Source organism: Zeus faber (assembly GCF_960531495.2).
Source record: "Zeus faber genome assembly, chromosome: 14".
NCBI lineage: Eukaryota > Metazoa > Chordata > Actinopteri > Zeiformes > Zeidae > Zeus > Zeus faber.
The window spans coordinates 19,583,232-19,601,568 of record NC_137200.1 but is presented as its reverse complement, the minus strand read 5'-3'; the positions used below and the strand labels follow the sequence as shown (position 1 = coordinate 19,601,568).

Genomic DNA, 18,337 nt, shown 5'->3' with positions numbered 1-18,337 from the left:
TTCATTATTTATCTTTAGTTCATTTTTGTTGTGTTTACTGTTACGATGTTACAGCCAACCTGGTCGGTTCATTGTAGATGGCTAATTTGTCTCTCTCTCCCCTGTATATAGTGTGGTGCTGGATCTGGCCTGCGGGTCCAGGCCCGGCGGGGGTCTCACCCTGTGGACTGCCGGCTCTCTGCATTCTCTCCAGCTGGAAGGCCCTCTGCCCCCATTCCTCCTCTCGGCCTCCTCTCCCGTCCCTGGCTCTCCCCTGCTCCTCCCTGCTCCCCTCGACGTCCCAGGACACCTTGTGGGACGGGCTGTGCTCCGAGCGGCACAGCGGACGGGACGTGGACGGGAGGTTCGGCGCCACGCTGCACACGGCCACGCCCCTCCTGCTGGCCCCGCCCCGCAGATGGGACATGTCTGACAGGAAGCTGCTCATCTGGGGAGAAAAAGGCACAAATGTTTAAGAACAGTATCTTTCGAATCATTGCATCCATCCATGTAATGGATAACCAATATTGTTCTGCTTCCTCAACTTAAAATGTGTGTTTTTACAAATTAAAGCAATTATTTTACAGTTTTTGACCGATGACCAATGACCGTACCTGGCTTCCTTCGCTGGAGGTGGTCCGGTCTCCGTTTGCGCTCTGCGCCCCCTGGCTGCAGAGAGCCCCCGGCAGTGGGGAGTGGGAGGTGGGCCGCACCATGACCTGCGGCGGGCCCACGCCACTTACCCCCATACCGTAGCTCCCCGTGGCTCCCGAGGACCCCGACGCCCGCATCGCTGCAAACTCGATCCCCTCACTCGAGCCCACGCCCCCGCCGGCCTTCTGCAGCGCGTAGCCGGCGTCCGCGGAAATGGCCGAGACGCCCATCATGGCCCGCGTGCCCGTCCCGGGATCCGAGTCCTTTCTCACGGTGAGCTTTTTCCTGAAGGCCACGAAGAAGACGAGTAGGAAGACGATGACGAAGACGAGGACTCCGATGCCAACTATCTCTCCAGGTCCGATGTAAGACAGCGGTTCCGCCTGTGCGGCGTGTACAAAGAACAACAACAAAGCTTGAAGGCATTTCATTCAACTTGTTTTTCCCAGGAAGCCGCACAACGATAATTGAAATGCACGGTTTGTTTAATCATGCAGTTTCCGCTCGGGTGTCTGCGCTTCAAGATTCCACATTATGTTCCTTTCACTACCGACACGCTCGTCCCCGTTCTCTTTCCCATTGTGGGCTGTTTATCTAAGCCGTCAGCTTATTCAAGAGGTAATTTTGACGAACGGTCGGATAGACTCTTTGGTCTATTCGGGGAACATATAATTCTCCCCTAATCCCGCCTGTTGTGGGGTTTTTTTCCCCCCCGCCGGGGTGGATTTAATTCACTTCACAATCTTTTGACCGACCGGGGTTTTAGGGGGATACCTGCTGTTCCATCAGTAGTTCCACTAAGCAACTTAGACTTCCCACTGCGACAAACAGGCCTGTGACAGCATATGCGTTTTCAAGTTGTTATGCAAAGGTAGATGGGAAAATATAGATGGATAAATGATATAGAGAAAACATATAGAAAGAGAAAAACATAAAGGGATAAAAATATAGAAAGAGAGAAAGATCATGGCAGTGCCGCCTGCCAGACTCCACATAGATGGATGATAGATATATATAAAGGAGAATATAGAAAGAGAGAGACTAATGGAGAAAAATATAGATAGATATACAGATATAGATAAAGATATAGAAAGAGAGAAAGATAAAGGCTGAAAAAGATGGATACAGTGGATGGATAAAAACTTTATTCATCCCTGGAGGGAAATTGTAATGGACAGCAACTCACATTAAAAATAGCCAATGACCATAATAAGGCAAAAAATAAATAATGAACAGTAGAAATGTGGTGATGTTCACTCGACCTAACGATAAAACGATACCTAATATAAATATATACATTGGGACAATAACCATAAAATGAACCTAAAATGTACAGTAAAACAGAAGGCTTAACACGCGGTGTGTTTTCTTAGTGTTGCAGAAAACGTACTCCACACTTTTCCACTGATCTGTGTCTTTTGATGAACACATGAAAGAAAGGAGGACGGAAAAAAATGTGTATCACCAAAATTAAATGTCAGGAGCGATTCTCAAATCAATCATCTATCCTACTGCAGGTTACCTATTACGTCAGATAGCAGAGTCCAAAGAGACAGACAGACAGACAGACAGACAGACAGACAGACAAATAGATGAAATGGATTGGGACTGGGACACTGTATAAAACCAGTTTTCCTTCATTCTTGCTCTAAATGACATCCTGACACTATGCACAAGTACCATCTCCGTTCATGATGTACTCTTCTGAAGTGACTGGATATTTAAACACAGTTTCTGCACATTTCTAAGTAATGACATTCCAAAACTTTCCCAAGACTTGCATGAGTCTTTTTTCCCTTCATATGTCTCTGCCCTAGTTGCAGTGAGAACAAAGTAAAAAGCCTCAATTTTCAACATTTTTTCTATTTCTTGTTATTTGTGTGTATACAGAAAGCAATCTCTAGCGTTCACTCAGGCGGCAGTATCAAAAAAAAAGTTTAACAGGGAGGGCTGTGAGGGTGATTACCATGGCAACAAGGGTTGCCACCAATCCCGTCTCACAATTTCTACACCAATTATATGACTTTATTGGCATGGCCCTCTGTTATTGCACTGTTGACTTTAATCATGCCGCCAATATCGTTTTATGATTTAGATCAAATTTAATACTTAACAGAAATTGAAAAGAAGCAACGGGAAAAGCAATTTTAACATTCCATGACTTCTCAGAATGTGCAATTTTACATCCCAGACAGTGTGGTTCTCAGATGTACTTCTAAGGCAGGCCATTAAAAAAGGTCTTAAAATTCCCATGGCGCATTACGCTTTGTTTACAACTTTGCTTCGCAAAAAAATAATCACTCGGATCTGCGTATTCTAAACCTCAGGGGAATTGTACATGGTTTTTGTTTCAATTATTTCCACTATGAAACTGTGCGATATAATAATATAAGATAAGATAAGATAAGATAAGATAAGATAAGATAAACCTTTATTAGTCCCACAACGGGGATATTTGCAAAGTGACAGCAGAAAATAGAAAGCATCAATAAAGAGCTGTAGTAACTAAAAGTAAGTAAGAGTCAGGGTAAGCACTAATCAATATAAATATTTAGAACATATATTTCTATGTAAAAACAACATAAATAGGAATCGGAGTACTTTTTTTCTTTCCTTTTTTCCTGATAGAAAAATTGCACTTTGGATTTATCACAGTTGTGTGTGTGTGTGCGTCTGTGTGTGTGTCTGTGTGTGTGTGTGTGTGTGTGTGTGTGTGTGTGTGTGTGTAGAAAGGAAGGACCTACCTCATAAGAAATACAAACAAACAGGAAGACAATATAACATGTATTGAAATTATAAATATGTATATTTAAAAACAAATAGATTAATAGGAATATAAAATATTATTACTAACAATATCATGTATAAACGTATTTATTATATAGATTTTATTTAAATTATACATATAATACCATATACTGTATACACACACACACACACACACACACACACACACACACACACACACACACACACACACACACACACACACACACACACACACACACACACATAAATGTGTGTGTGTGTGTGTGTGTGTGTGTGTATACTAGGGATGCAACGGTACACTGTATGTTATCAAAGCGTTCGGTATGCCCCCTACAGTTCAATACGCACACAGGTGAACTGCAGTATTACGGTATCACGGTAGAAGCCCACCAGGCGCGTTGGGGCAGTCAGGTGCTGCTTCCTATTGAATCCACTGTTGCAGCTCCACCAGCCCCGTCAGACATAAAACTACGACCAAAAACCCGAGATAAAACTACACATAAATGTTCTTGTAAAGAGTGCAATCAATCAAGGTGTCCAGTTGGAGAAAAGCCCCCTGGGATGTCAGTGTCCCTAAGACAGAGCCGGGGAGAAAGGGTTCCCCGTATCGCAAGGTTTCTTTCCATACACACTTGTTTCGTTCCATAAGGAGATGTAAAATAAAATAAAAACACACTGATCTGGTGCGTCGATGGTGCACACCATCACTAGCACGCACACCGTCGCTACCATCGGTGCGCCCCGACGCTCCCTCTGCGGCTCCCCCTCGGGATGCCAAGCCAGGCGGCCTCCTACATCGCCTCTAGGAAGGGCCCGCCCTGCCGGTTATTCATGGCAGACTATTATGACAACATTTGTGACACCATTTAGCTATTTTGATCCTTATTTTTATTCTTAAATATAAAGATACTGAAACCGTACCGATACTGTGGCCCGCTGTACCGATGCATCCCTTGTGTGTATACACACACGCACGCACGCACGCACGCACGCACACACACACACACACACACACTACACTGTATATACATATATAATTAATATTATTTGAATATCGTTTGCAATTCAAATATATATAATACCAGCAGGGAACAACACAAAGATGGTTGAGCAAAACTTGGAATTGTGAATCATCTATCGAAATTTCTAAATCGGAAGGCACATCAGCGTGCGGTTCCATAGTGTAGTGGTTATCACGTCTGCTTTACACGCAGAAGGTCCTGGGTTCGAGCCCCAGTGGAACCTCCACTTTAACAGGCAGTGGCTCAGGAGGTAGAGCGGCAGGCTGCCGGTTTGATCCCCAGCTCTTCCTGGTAGTGTGATGTGTCCTTGGGCAAGATGCTTGACCCCCTAACTCAGTGGTTCTGAAGCTGGGTTGATTGAACCTTCAGCAATGTCGGGCCGTTTCTGTGGGCTGCCGACAATTTGGCAGCACACAATTTTTCTTCGCCGTGTTAGATTACAAATATTTAGTTGCTCAGTAAAAATGTGTTACACAAAATAAATTCAGCCCACTCGTTTTATTTGTGACGTCATGCTCCGCTTGGCCATCACTGGCTGCAGCTGATCACGCCACATTGCTTGGCTTTGATATCTGTGCTGCAGGGAACTTGGTGTGCTCAGTAGTCGACCTGTGGCTGTTGTGATTGTACGTCATTTGTGATTTTCTTTTAATCTTTCAATCCCTTCATACTAACGATGTCGAGCAAAAAAAGAAAGTGGTTGGACGAATACGTACAATATGGATTCACGTGTATAAAGGAACGTGATGGGAGTCGGCGTCCTCAATGCATGATTTGCAATGCCAAGTTGAGCAATTCTAGTCTAGCACCGGCAAAACTAAAGGAACACTTCCTAACGCTGCATGGAGATGGGAAATACAAGAACACAACGCTCGCTGAATTCAAGGTGAAGAAAGCCCAGATTCGATGGAAAGGCTACTCTGCCTGTTCTCGGCTTTGTACCCATCGACAAACCGATCCTCACAGCATCGTACGAAGCTGCGTACCTGACCGCAAAGCAGGGAAAACCACACACCACTGGTGAAACACTCGTAAAACCAGCTGCGTTGAAGATGGCGATTATCATGCTGGGAAAATCTGACTGAAGATAAGTTATCCCAAATTCCTCTTTAAAATGACCCTATTAGCAGCAGAATAGACGACATGAGCGATGACATCTTGGCTCAAGTAGTTGCAGATCTGATTTCAAGCCCAGCAAAATACAGCCTCCAACTCGACGAGACCACCGACGTTTCCAATCTAGGCCAGCTTGTTGTATTTGTGCGCTGTACGAAAGACGACGTGATAAAGGAAGATTTTTTTATTTTGTAAGCCTCTTACAACAACAACAACCAAGGCAGTCGATGTGAAGAAACTCGGGGATGACTTCTTCAGAGACAATGATCTTTCGTGGAATATGGTTTCTGCAGTTTGTTCTGTTCTGTGTTCTGCACAGGCATGCGTTGGCAACAAAAACCTTGCCTTCCAAAACTGGCAGAAGTATTAAAAATTGTAGTTGAATGTGTGAACTATTGAAAATGATATGAGAGTGGCACTTGCCAAGGTGAAGCCGCGCATTTCTGAACTGGTATCTGAAAGGCAACAGAAAAAGTCACATTGATTTGCAGTAAATATTCAATGAGTTATGTTTTTGTGTGAAATTCATGTTTTGTCGGTTTTGTTCTTTGAACACAGTGATTTTGTGTGCAACTGATGCATGGTTCATTTTGTGCACTAATAAAATATATATATATATATAATATATAACATATATAAACATAGATAAATATATATGTTTTGAAGAAATCCTATTTTATTTTTCCAAATTACAAAGGGTTCGGTGAATGCACCGATGAAGCTTGCAGGGTTCAGTACCTCCAATAAGGTTAAGAACCACTGCCCTAACTGCTCCCCGGGCGCATTGATATGGCAGCCCACTGCTCCTAGATACATCAGATACTAGGATGGGTAAATGCAGAGAGCAAATTTCCCTGTGTGGGACTAATAAAGGCTTATAAAACATTAATGTTTGATGTCACAATTGATCAATACACGTAAATCTCTTTTTATGTAAGTGAATTGTGTGTATTTTTTAATAAGATTTTATTCGCACTTTCTCACTATGCAAAGGAAGTTTTAAGCTCTCATTCATGGAAAATGGTAAATGTCCGGCTGTGAATGTCCGCTAATCTCTGCTGTGCTGGAAAAAACAAGCTCTCCCATTTCTTTTTTTTGCGATGAGAGGTGCAGTTCATCCGACTGCCAGTAGGGGAAAGATCCAACTGTCGGATGAGATTATGGATTCGATGTAAAATCCGGCTTTAGTTTCCTACTTGTAATGAATTTCTTGGCAGAAGTATTGTTTTTTTCATTATTATTAATCATATGAAATATATTATTCATTGAACATTATGTCCCATAACGCACAGCCTCTCATGGCTTACTGTTTATGCGTGATATGAATTCTTCATTCGGAGGCGTTGTGAGACCATTTTCTATATCCTAATTCGAACTGAACTGACGTGACTGTACACTCACTTGGGAACCTTCCGCGCGAAGTGACACATATTTGAAAAAAAAATTTCTGCTTCACCTGCGTGTCGCCGTCTTGGTCGCCGGGCGCACGATCTCCGCAGAACTGGCCCTCGAACCCCTCGGAGCAGTTGCAGTAGAACGCCCCGAACGTGTTCACACACTCCCCTCCGTTCTCGCACTCCTCCCGGTCGCACTCGTTCACATCATCTTCACACCTGGAGGCACGGGGCGAAAAAACGCACAAAGATTTAGGGAGGAGAGGGTGAGTGACGTCACACAGGCAAAAGAACAAAAGGCGATTGAAAGGACATGACCGGCGTCGTCTGTACTTCACGCTATTTGGGATCATTTTCGTCACGTAACGTTTGTAAATTTCTGGAAAAAATGAAATTAAAATCTGGATTTAGACATCAGGTGTGAATGGGTTTGGATTTCTGGTGGTTTTTTTTTTCAGAACTGTAATCCAGCTCATGTTCAGGATTAAAGCCAGCTCCACACCGAATCTGACAAATGACAACAACAATGCGGAAGTCCATTCATTTCCGCGATTGAGGCTCCGGAATGCGTTTCCAACTCATGCGATGGCTTTTTGTCCGACAGTACCACCATCATTTATGTCACTCAGGTTTTTTTTTAACTGGGCTGGATAATAAGTAATTACAGTAAGTCACATCTATAAAGTAAAGACATTAACGCTGACATTAGATGTCACCATATTCACTATCTAAATATTCATTTAACAAGCTCTACTGTTTTCCATGACATATTTTGTGATGCGACACCAAGACGCAGTTCATCTGACTGTCACAGGGGGGGAGGCTCCGAGTGTGATATGCGTATACGGAGTCAGTGTAAAGCTGGCTTCAGGCTTGGCGATGTATTATTCTGGATCCAAACCCCAGAAAAAGGCTTTCTCGAAAACATCCTTTCTCAAAAACTGAAAGAGTTGCGTTGCAGTCAAACATGTCAATGCTGACCTCACCAGGGGTCCTAACACATAGGCTCCACTACCTACTGTACTATATGTAGCATACTGTACCGCATACTGTATCACTGTTCAGGGTTGTTCGTGATGCCGTATTGCTGCGCCGTACTGTTGTATACTGTGCTGTATTATCCCAAACACTACCTCACTCTATTCACATTCACATGCCACTTTAATTCACATGCCACTTTAATGCACATATCTGTATATACATAGGCATATTCCCTCTATCTATTCCATTTTATTTTTATTGTATTTTATTCTATATAATTTTATCTTATTCTATAAGTATTCAACTTACTGTATTACGTTTTAGGAGTCAGTTAGTCGGTCTATTAGAAAGGAATTTTTTACTTTTATTTCTTTCCTAGGACATATTGTGTGCTATCACCGGGTGCGTTGCATTACATTTCACTGCATATATGTATGAAAGTATGTATATGTATGTGACAAATAAAAATCTTGAATCTTGAATCTTGAATGTCTTAGTGTCATTTTTCGATCAAGTAATTTGACATTTTATTTAAAACTACTTATACAGTACATGCTACGGTACAGCCAAAGCGTAACGTTGGCGACAGTGTGTTGCCAGTGGGAAGCGTTGCAACTTCCTGTTTCCCGTCTCTTACATTATGCTTGCGGGGATGTAGCTGATTTGATTTGCTGATTGCAAAACAAGTAAAAAATTAAAAATTAGTCAATTAGAAACCTGAAAAACCATGATAACACACACAATTGGCGACAATTATTTTTCCCATTCAACATACAAAGGCTGTGATGATATTGTTTGTTTTCAGAAATTCCATTTCCGTGTGTTTTTAAAGGCTTAAATGTTTGCCCCCGTTGGACTGCATCTAAGCACAGTGGGAAGCTGCGGCAGAGTGCTAAGTCCACACACGCATGCAGGCCTGTCTCGTTTCCTCCGGCTCTCAATTTCAAACCCAATCCCCCGCTGCGAGGGGACAGGAAAAACACGCCCTTCTTCCTTTCAATTATTTTCTCTCGAGGGGATTTGGCAAATGTGCTTTGTGTCCAAAAAGAGCTGAGTCAATGTAAAAAAAGAGAACAAAAAAAAAAAGAAAAAAAAGAAATCATATTTTGGGGGAGTCTTAGGGGGTGGTTCTGTGTGAAACTATCCAAAGTTTCAATCGTTGCTTTTAATGAGCGAAGCTGCAATTAAAAGGACGGAGGGTCATTAAACACACACAAGTCAAAAAAAAAAGGACTGGAGATGTTGCACGGTCCGCTCTTGAATAATTCAAATGATAAATATGTCTGGATTATCCGGCTTTATTAAGTCAGTATTTTGGGGCCATAGTAGAGTGTGGATCTATAACTAATTAGTGTTGGTAAGGACCACTTAAATTACATTTAAATAATTACAATTACTTATATCTAATCAAATTCTGAATGAAGTCGGTCAGTCATTGGCATTTCATTGCCATTTATACTTAACAGCTAGTAACTATAATAATCACTTTCAGAATCTGTGGATGATAAAAAAAAAAAAAGTATTTCAACGCCCCTGAACATTTACTTGGACTCGATCCGGCTCGGAAACGTTTAACGTCTTAAATGAAAACCGTGCGCGCCGACGTGCGAGCACTTTGCCATTCTCTTAGGGGGCAACGCCGCCCCCGGGTGGTGTCTGAGTGAACGGCAGGAGGAGCAGGGGGGTGGAGTGGAAGGCACGACGCGAGCTGTAATTTAGAAGGATTACAGGGATGATTATAGGCTGAAACGTTTCGGAATTGAATCGGAAACAATGACCTCATTTGCACAATAAAAAAAGAAACGACAACGGTTTCCCGCTGCTGGATTAAAGTGTTTTCGTGTGTATTAACCATCTCGCGGCTTTGTAAGAGCCAGACAACAGAAAAAAAAACGTACCCCCGCCGAGCTATAATGCCACTCTGTTATTATCTAGTACGACGTGTTTTTTTGTTTCGTTTTATTTATTTATTTTTTCACATGTTTATTTAGGAAGCAGAAACGCAGCTCTCTCACAATAGAAAAACTTTGTGACGAGAGGTCTGCCGATTTGGGATTGATCACATCTACTCTGGCTTCTCTTCATCTTGGTTTAGTTTTGTTGATTTTGGTTAAAAAAAAAAGATTGGATAAAGAATTTCACATGATAAAATGCTACGTTCATATGGGCTAAATTTCCCACCAAATGCAAATGCGAATTCTCAAAGTCGAAGCCCCTTTCTCTCGTCTTGTCCTTTCCATATGAAATCTCTAATTCAGTGTAAAAATAACTTGATTTTATTGACTCCAAATATGTAAGTTTAGGCTTTGTTTGGTTAAGGCTTTTGTAAATTGATCTTTTTATACCTATGATATATATTATCTCTCTTTCTAATGTTATTACTTGGCTAAGTGATTGTGTTGTAAAATAATGTGAGTATGAGTATTGTAGCTGTATGAACGTATACTTGTTTTGTTTGTGCTGTAGGCCTATGTTGTGTATTTTATACTTGTATTTTTTGTATATTTCAATAAAAAAAAAAAAGAAAAAGGAAAAAGGGGAACACAGGTCTTTTATTATCACCTCCTCTCGATTTTCTTTCACGGACAAAAGAAAAAAAGCACCGGAGTCACAGACCTGGCAAGTACAATGAAAACAGCCATTTCAGAGAAGTTAGAGACGGATCCTATCGTATCATTTGAGGAGCCTCAGGATTAGTTTTTGTGTGTGTGTGTGTGTGTGTGTGTGTGAACACATGTGATGGCAGCCCCCGATTTATGTGATTGCTCTGAGTGCTGATGATGTTCCTGTTGAAAAAAAAACGAAAACTCAACAGTTGCATAGCCACCAGAATGTGAATTTTTGAAGTATACGTGTACTGTGGAGTTTTTTTTGGTTTATAGGCTTATTACCAACATTTGGTTTACTGTTATTATATTTATTGTCAGGTTTATTGTACCTCACCATTTCTTTCTTAAGTTCATTTTTCGGATTCATTGTTTATTTCACAAGTTATTGTATAGGAGCATATGGTTTACCTTTTTATTTTTGAGGTCTTCTATTTTTTATTGTTTTTTTTCCTGTTATTTTTAGGTTCTATCTGTTTAAATTGTAATATCTTATTGTGTACAGTTAGGTTTATTGTATATTTTCAAAATTTGTAATATATTACTATTTCTTTTCTTTCTTTTTATTTTATTGCTTCATTATTATTTTGCTTCTGTGTTGATTTGAGCTACTGAAGACAAGTGCAACTTCCCTTCGTGGATGAATAAAGCATCTATCTATCTATCTATCTATCTATCTATCTATCTATACTTATTAAGAATACATCTATCTATCTGAGCTGACAGCTGCTGCTTTTAATTTTAAGTTCTAACCAAGTGTCAAAATAAAAGCGAAAAATAGATCTACTGCATCTATCCATCTATCCATAGTTTCATCATCACCGCTCCACCCCTTGTCGTCGTGCAATGTGTAATGTGCTCCTCTTACATGGCTCCTTTGAGTCCTCGAGGACAGCCGCAGAGAAAGGCGCTGCCCACGGGCTTGCAGTCACCGCCGTTCTGACACGGGTTGGGCATGCAGGACGTTAGCGCCACCTCACAGCGCCCTCCGGTGAATCCCGCGCTGCAACTGCACACGAAGCCTGAGGACAAAGGATAATGTTGTATGTAAAAAGAGTAGTTTGGTCCTGTACAGTATGGCATCATGGGGTTAAATGTACATATACTAAATCTGTGGTACTCAATTGGTGGGTCCTGATCCCAAACTGAGTCACGGGTCCATTTTTGGTGAAGAGCCACAGGGTGTATACTGTATGTACTTTTTGAAAAAATCGATGTAAAGATATTTTTTGGAAGTGTAGCGATGCTGTTTCCGACAGTGCGCTTTTATTTTGAAACCCTGCTTCCGACTGTGGCGCGTGGCTCGAAAGCCACACAAATAAATAAACATAATAAAAAAACACCATCATACATTTGTAGTAAATCAAAGCCAATCTTATTCGATTAGTCACTTCCTACTTCCCACTTCCGCGGATCCTGAGCGGAGGCCAGTCGAGAGCCACTGGTATCAATACTTACAACTCAGTCACACAAGACCTCCGCAGCCAGATAGGTTTCCACTCATACTGGCACTGACCTCCAGAGGGCAAGCTGCTGCAGATGGCTCCGTTGAGGCAGGGCTGGCTCACGCAGGGGTCCGGGTACAGCACGCAGCCCAACTTGACCTCGCTCAGTCCGGCGATCTCGGCGTAGCGGCTCCTCTTGTTCTGGAGCGGCAGGTCGTTGCCGTTCAGCATCAGCGAGCCCAGGCAGCCCTGGAACCCGTCCTGGGCCCTGGGAGTCCCTCTGACCCCCCGGTCTCCTAGTCCATGGATCTGGCTCCTCCCGGGCCCCGAGCTCGGCCTCTCTGCCGCCCCAGTGGACGGCCTCACTTGGGCCCCGAAAAAGAAGGATGAATCCGGAGCCAGGGGCCACAGGCGGACGGGGGCACGTGCGGCCCTACGGCGCTCCACATAGCTGTCGTCCAATGACAGGAGCGTATAGTTGTTGGTGAGCTCCAATGCCACGGCGTGCCAAAGCCCATCATTTATTGGTCTGCCAGAGATACCCATAATGCCAAGGGTGTTATCACACTCCAGCTGGAACCAGAGACGACCGCCCTCAATCTAACGAATAAAGGAGGACCAAAAGGTTGAACGCATTAAATCACAGCTGCCTAATTCTGAACGATAGAAGATGTAGCAGAAAATTATGAAGTGAAAATGAAATATAGGATTATAGGAACTTTATGAGGCCGCACGGGCAAGAAAGGAGAATGCTAATGGGTCTTCCACTGCATCCCTTAAATCTTCACTTTGACACTCATTGAAATTCCCATTGGAAACATATGCCATTGGACAATTATGCAGTACAGTTGACTTTGTGCTGATGTGGACGTGTGTGTACCTTCAGCATAGTGCATGGGTTAGCGCGTGTGAACATGATGACTCCTCTCCTTTGAAGGGTTCTGATCCTCAGGCCGAGCCTCATCTCTCCACTCTGGCCGATCTCCGTCACCCTGTATTTGATGTAGCTGTTCCCAGAGAAGCTCAAGGAGGTCTGGCCTACAGTACGTGTCATGAGGAAAAGACACACGCCCATTACATGGGGGAAAAGATCTGAATTGATATGAAAGGGGAGACATTCGATTTGTACCTGAGCACTCGTCTAGCCTGTCAGGCTGACACTGGCAGACAGAGGGCGCTGTAGGACCAGAGCGAACACATTGCATGTCTGCCGGACAGGACTGACCTTCACAGAGCTCCAGAGGTGTGGGACACATCCCCCCTGTTTGGATGAGGGAGACATCTTTTATAGGCAATGTATTACAAGATGATATACAGTACTGTATATATACATATAAATATGTGTGTGTGTGTGTGTGTGTGTGTGTGTGTGTGTGTGTGTGTGTGTGTGCGTGTGCGTGTGCGTGTACGTGTGTGTGTGTGTGTGGCACTAAAGCAGGATTTCCAGACCATTTTCTCGTCAGAGAGCCCCTAAATAAAAGCTGATTCAATCTGAGATTTAAAAGAAGCTACAGCTATGCTAGAAGCTTTACTTTTTTTCATATACTTATTGGTGGTCATTTTTATAGAGATAACACGTTTTTTGGGGACACAATACAATTATATCATATTATAATTGACTTTATTAGAATTTATATTTGCACCCAACACCATGTGGATTTTTGAACCAATATTTGACTCTTAGGAAACCACGCCCGAAAATGTCAAAGGCCTTGTGACATCCAGCGAAAACAAACTGCACCAAAGTTAATGTGGCTCTGAGGTGGTTCCAGTGCAGTGGACGCCGCTGTACTCACCCTGGCATGTACAAGTCTCGATGCGGCTGAACCTTGGGGACACCAGGCTCACCCGCTCGGTGCTGTAGGCCACCAGGGAACTGGGCTCCATCGCAAGGCTCCGTTCGCACACCCTGTCCCCGCAGTCCAGCTCCCCAGAGCAGGCCTGGCCCACCACCGCCGCCCCGGCCAGAACCCCTCGAAACTGGCCCCGCGCCCCGGCCTCCTCCAGCATCGCCGACAGCTCCTGCGGCGAGTAGAACCCTCCCACCCTGCCGCTGCCCGCCGTCTCCGGCCTCTCTGCGGCCAGGAGCAGGTCCACATCGCCGGTCCCTCTCACCGGCTGCACGCCCAGGACGTGGAGGGGATCCTGTGGCCCCGGCGACGACTTCCAGCCGGCTATACCGCGCAGCATCATTTTGATCTGGCTCAGGTAGCGGCCGAGCAGGTCTTCCGGGGACAGGGAGCCGAATCTCAAGGTCATTGCGCTGCGTAGGAGGACATCCGTCACCTGCTCCACCTGGACGGACACGTCAGCGATCACCGCGAAACGGCCGTCGCTCACCGTAGCATTCATGAAGTACCTGGTGAAATGAGAGAGAGAGGGCCAAAGGACATTCAAATCGTTCAATTACATTCTCTTGAGGCTCAGATTGTCAACGCTCAAAGCAACGTTTTTTTTTCTTACACAATGTTGCTACTAGAAAATACACCAAAAAAAATGTAATCCTGTAACTGTATTTCTGACAGACAACCCTCAGACATCATTCGAGTCTGGCCTCTACCGCTCATCGCTGCCGGCGAGGTGTATAGCAAACATAGGCCTACTTAGTGAGCCAGAAATATGAAGAGTAGATCGCAACAGGTGGATGCAGGTGAGGTGGAGGCAGTGTAGAAACACAACAAGCAACCAGGCAGCAAAGCAGGTAGGGTAGGATTGATTAACTGCCTCAGTTGGCCAAATAAAGCGTGTGGCGCCGTAAAGTAGACTGACAGAACTAGCGCTGCTATGTGTCATTTTTGGATATCATCCTCCCTTGTTTTATACTGCTTCTGCACATTGATTAACATGAATCTAATTGGGAAAAAGATACATATATACACCAATAATTATGTTTCCTACTTGGTCTGAACTTTACCAGCCGAATAACACGTGTAATATGCCAGACTATTTAAAAATGCACACTAGTTTGACGGAAAGTTAATGAACAAACTGTGATTGGTCGAGATGGCAGTGGGCGGAACTGCAGGGAAAAAATGCCTCTTTTCATGGGAGGACATTTGATCACATTTAGTGTTGAACCAACGATGGTTTGACTGGAAGTCCTCACTACCTTCCCGGCTCCAGGCCTGGCAGAGCTACGATGCTGCCGTCCTGCCGGTTGATCTTGAACATGCTCTTGAGCTGGTGTCTCTGGGTAAACGACAGCACGTCGTTGGCGTCCTGGTCCGTCGCGTAGATGCGACCGATTGGGCCGCCGGCGAAGGCGTCCGTCCCCATGACGATGTAGATCGCCAGGGGAGAGACAGAGGGTTTGTACTGGCTGTTGCCAATGACCCTCAGGAAGACCCAGGAGGAGGTGGTGAGGCGCGGTTTGCCGGAGTCACTGGCCTAAACAGGCAAAGTCACAGGTGTCAACCGGAAAATCCAAACTAGAGGGTCCGTTTTTTGAAAACTCTTCTTTCATTTCATTTCTTTCATTTATAAAACGAATAGTAGTATAAACAATCCCACGCAACTGTGACAATTCCTTTTTGGTGCTGGAGTGGTGAGGGCTACATGGAGTTGGCATGATTCTGACAATATATATATATTCAAATTACAAAATCAAATTTACAGCAGTCTTGCTGAATTGTCAAGCTGATGTTTTAATAGAGTCGAAGTCAAAAACAAAAATGAGCGAAACCTGTTCTTTGATCATTCAGATAGAAATAAAGCTGCTCCCTGGCAGTTTCATTTTAGATAACTATAGTGTCGATAACAACTCTCCTAACCTCTCTAGTACCAACTACCACTTAATCATTGCTCATTGGTCTTTATAAAATAATGTCAATAATTACAGTAATTATTATTATTATTATTATTATTATTATTATTATTATTTAAATTTGATGTGAACAGTAAGCAAAGACAATAAAGATTGACGGAATATAATATCCAATACAACACCAAGCTATACCGTTAAGGTGTCAAAATACTGTAATATAACGACTAAAGACAGAGATTATATAAATACAAGGACTAAAATAGACAAGATCACACACCAAGAAATACAATAAAGGGACGGATGAGTCATGTAGTCAGATACAGTGAAGGCGCTTAACAAAAACACGTCACCTGAATTTCAAGCGTAAATTCCCTTGGGGCCTCAGATACTAGAGCACGGTTGGACCTCAGGGTTCCTGTCTGGTCCAAGGAGAAGTAGTTCCCATCGTTGCCGGATAAGATGCGGAAATCAAACGGAGCGCCGTTTCGGGAGGAATCTATGTCGCTGACCGTCAGCTTCAGGAGGCTGCTCCCGGACGGTTGGTTCAGCTGGAAATGTGAATAGGGGGGAGACCGGCGGTTGTATACACACTAGACACCCAACAATACACAATACATGGTACAGACCTCAAAATACATTTGAATGATAAAAAACATGATGTACATATCAGTACATTTGAATGATAAAAAAAACATGATGTACACAAACATATACAGTATACAGTATATGTATCGTTTTGATTGGACTTTAATATTTGTAATCCAAAGAAGACAAAGAACTGCAATAAGTGCATTTAAAGCACATTATAACATTTTGTATTCAATTTAAATACGGAAAAAAATTAGTACATTAAACTTTGTGATTTAATGTACTGTCTTAAAGTCTACTTCAATCAAGTTGAATTTAAATACTCTTATAATAAGTACATTCATATGCATTACTTTCATAGTTTAACTTTAATGTATAAATTAAAAAGTGTATTTCTTTTAAATAGTGCAAACCGTTAAGCACACTTAATCATGAATCATTTTACATAAAAGTATGCTATAAGTACACTGGAATGCAGTATTCTGGCGTGGGCTTTATGGAATACATGTGACAATCTACAAAATGCATTTTGACAAAGCTTTCTTTAATGTTATAATGTAAATAAATACAATAGTAGTGCACTTTGAATTCATTGTGATACACTATTAGGTACACTGTTTGAATAAACTTAAAGTGAACTTAGTGAGTTAATCAAGTAGTATTTATTTGCACTTATAAAAAGTAATTCAATATGCAGTAGGATAGAATTTGAGTTGGAATGTAATGTATTCATTACAAAGAGTGAACAAAAACTGCATTTGTTTTAAGAACGCTTTAATCATTTTACCTCAAAGCATGTTATAAGGTAATTGAAATGTAGTATTATTCTTAGGTATATTTTTCATATACATAAACAAAGCTTTCTTTCACAACTTTGACAGGAAAGTGTAACATATCAAACCTAAATAAATGTATACTGTACAATTCAAGTAGCAAGTAGTGTGTGTGCGCATGTATCACCACCTGCTGATGTGGTGAGTAACTGCACCTCACATTCATACTTTGTTTCTACGGATCTGCTGCAGTACGAATTGGACAAAAAAATATTCTTCAAATATTTGGATGGAAGTCACAAATGTCTCAAAAGTTTCATATGTACAAATGGATCTACAAATACATAAATATGACTTGACGTGTATTTGTTGTGGTGAAAATATTCACATTTGAAAAACCTAGAACATTTTTCTGTAAAATTACGTGTTCACAGAGTAAGTTATGCGTATTTGCAAACAGCTCTGAATTTTTGTCGATATTAACACAAATAAAAAAAAACATGCTTGTGAATGTTAAATATTTGTATATCATGGTACACATTTGTGAATTGTCTTCTGCAGGTTACAAATACTAAAGTCCAATTAAAACTTCAGTTGAAGTCTATATGTATATATTCTTTAGCACTCTATAAAACTATTGTGTCTGTATATATTGGATACAGTCGCAATAGTTTAAACAAAGTTTGAATGGAAACAAATAAGGACTGCAGAGATTCCTTTGTTATTCCTTCAACATTAAATAACCAAGAAGCAATGCATTGAAGTATATGAGTAGTTTTCAGTTGATATACAATTCTTATTTCTAAGAAATAAATTTCAAAGTCCAATCATTGCCCACAATTTATTTTCTACATTTTTAGGTTAACTTCCTTCTAATTTATATTGAGGTTTATTTTTTATTGTTCATTCATCTAAGTTCATTTGCAATTGCCAAATGTTTCTATTTTTGTAGTTCATTTTAATCTTTATTGTATATTATCTTTCCATCTATCCATCTAAATAAAGATTGTTCTTCTATCTATCTATCTATCTATCTATCTATCTATCTATCTATCTATCTATCTATCTATCTATCTATCTATCTATCTATCTATCTATCTATCTATCTATCGACCTATCTATCTATCTATCTATTTATTTGTAATTTCTTACTAGCAATTAGAAGTGCAAATAATCCAATTTGTATAATGAAATAAATAAGCTTTTCAAAGCAGATGCTTGTCTGAATCAAATAAGTGCAAAATAAT

The 18,337-nt window shown here is 41.8% G+C and overlaps 1 protein-coding gene across 1 annotated transcript in view; it reads right to left on the bottom strand.

The window, feature by feature from the left end:
* Positions 1-18,337, bottom strand: part of fat3b (FAT atypical cadherin 3b) — a gene marked incomplete at both ends in the record, with an annotated part of 71,162 nt that overhangs the window by 6,957 nt on the left and 45,868 nt on the right. The window contains 10 exons of the mRNA XM_080013502.1: positions 160-427; positions 594-1,016; positions 6,997-7,153; positions 11,390-11,543; positions 12,038-12,566; positions 12,847-13,004; positions 13,096-13,227; positions 13,763-14,325; positions 15,076-15,353; positions 16,080-16,277. Of these exons, the coding sequence (XP_079869628.1) occupies positions 160-427; positions 594-1,016; positions 6,997-7,153; positions 11,390-11,543; positions 12,038-12,566; positions 12,847-13,004; positions 13,096-13,227; positions 13,763-14,325; positions 15,076-15,353; positions 16,080-16,277 (2,860 nt within the window). The remainder of the gene's footprint in view (positions 1-159; positions 428-593; positions 1,017-6,996; positions 7,154-11,389; positions 11,544-12,037; positions 12,567-12,846; positions 13,005-13,095; positions 13,228-13,762; positions 14,326-15,075; positions 15,354-16,079; positions 16,278-18,337) is intronic.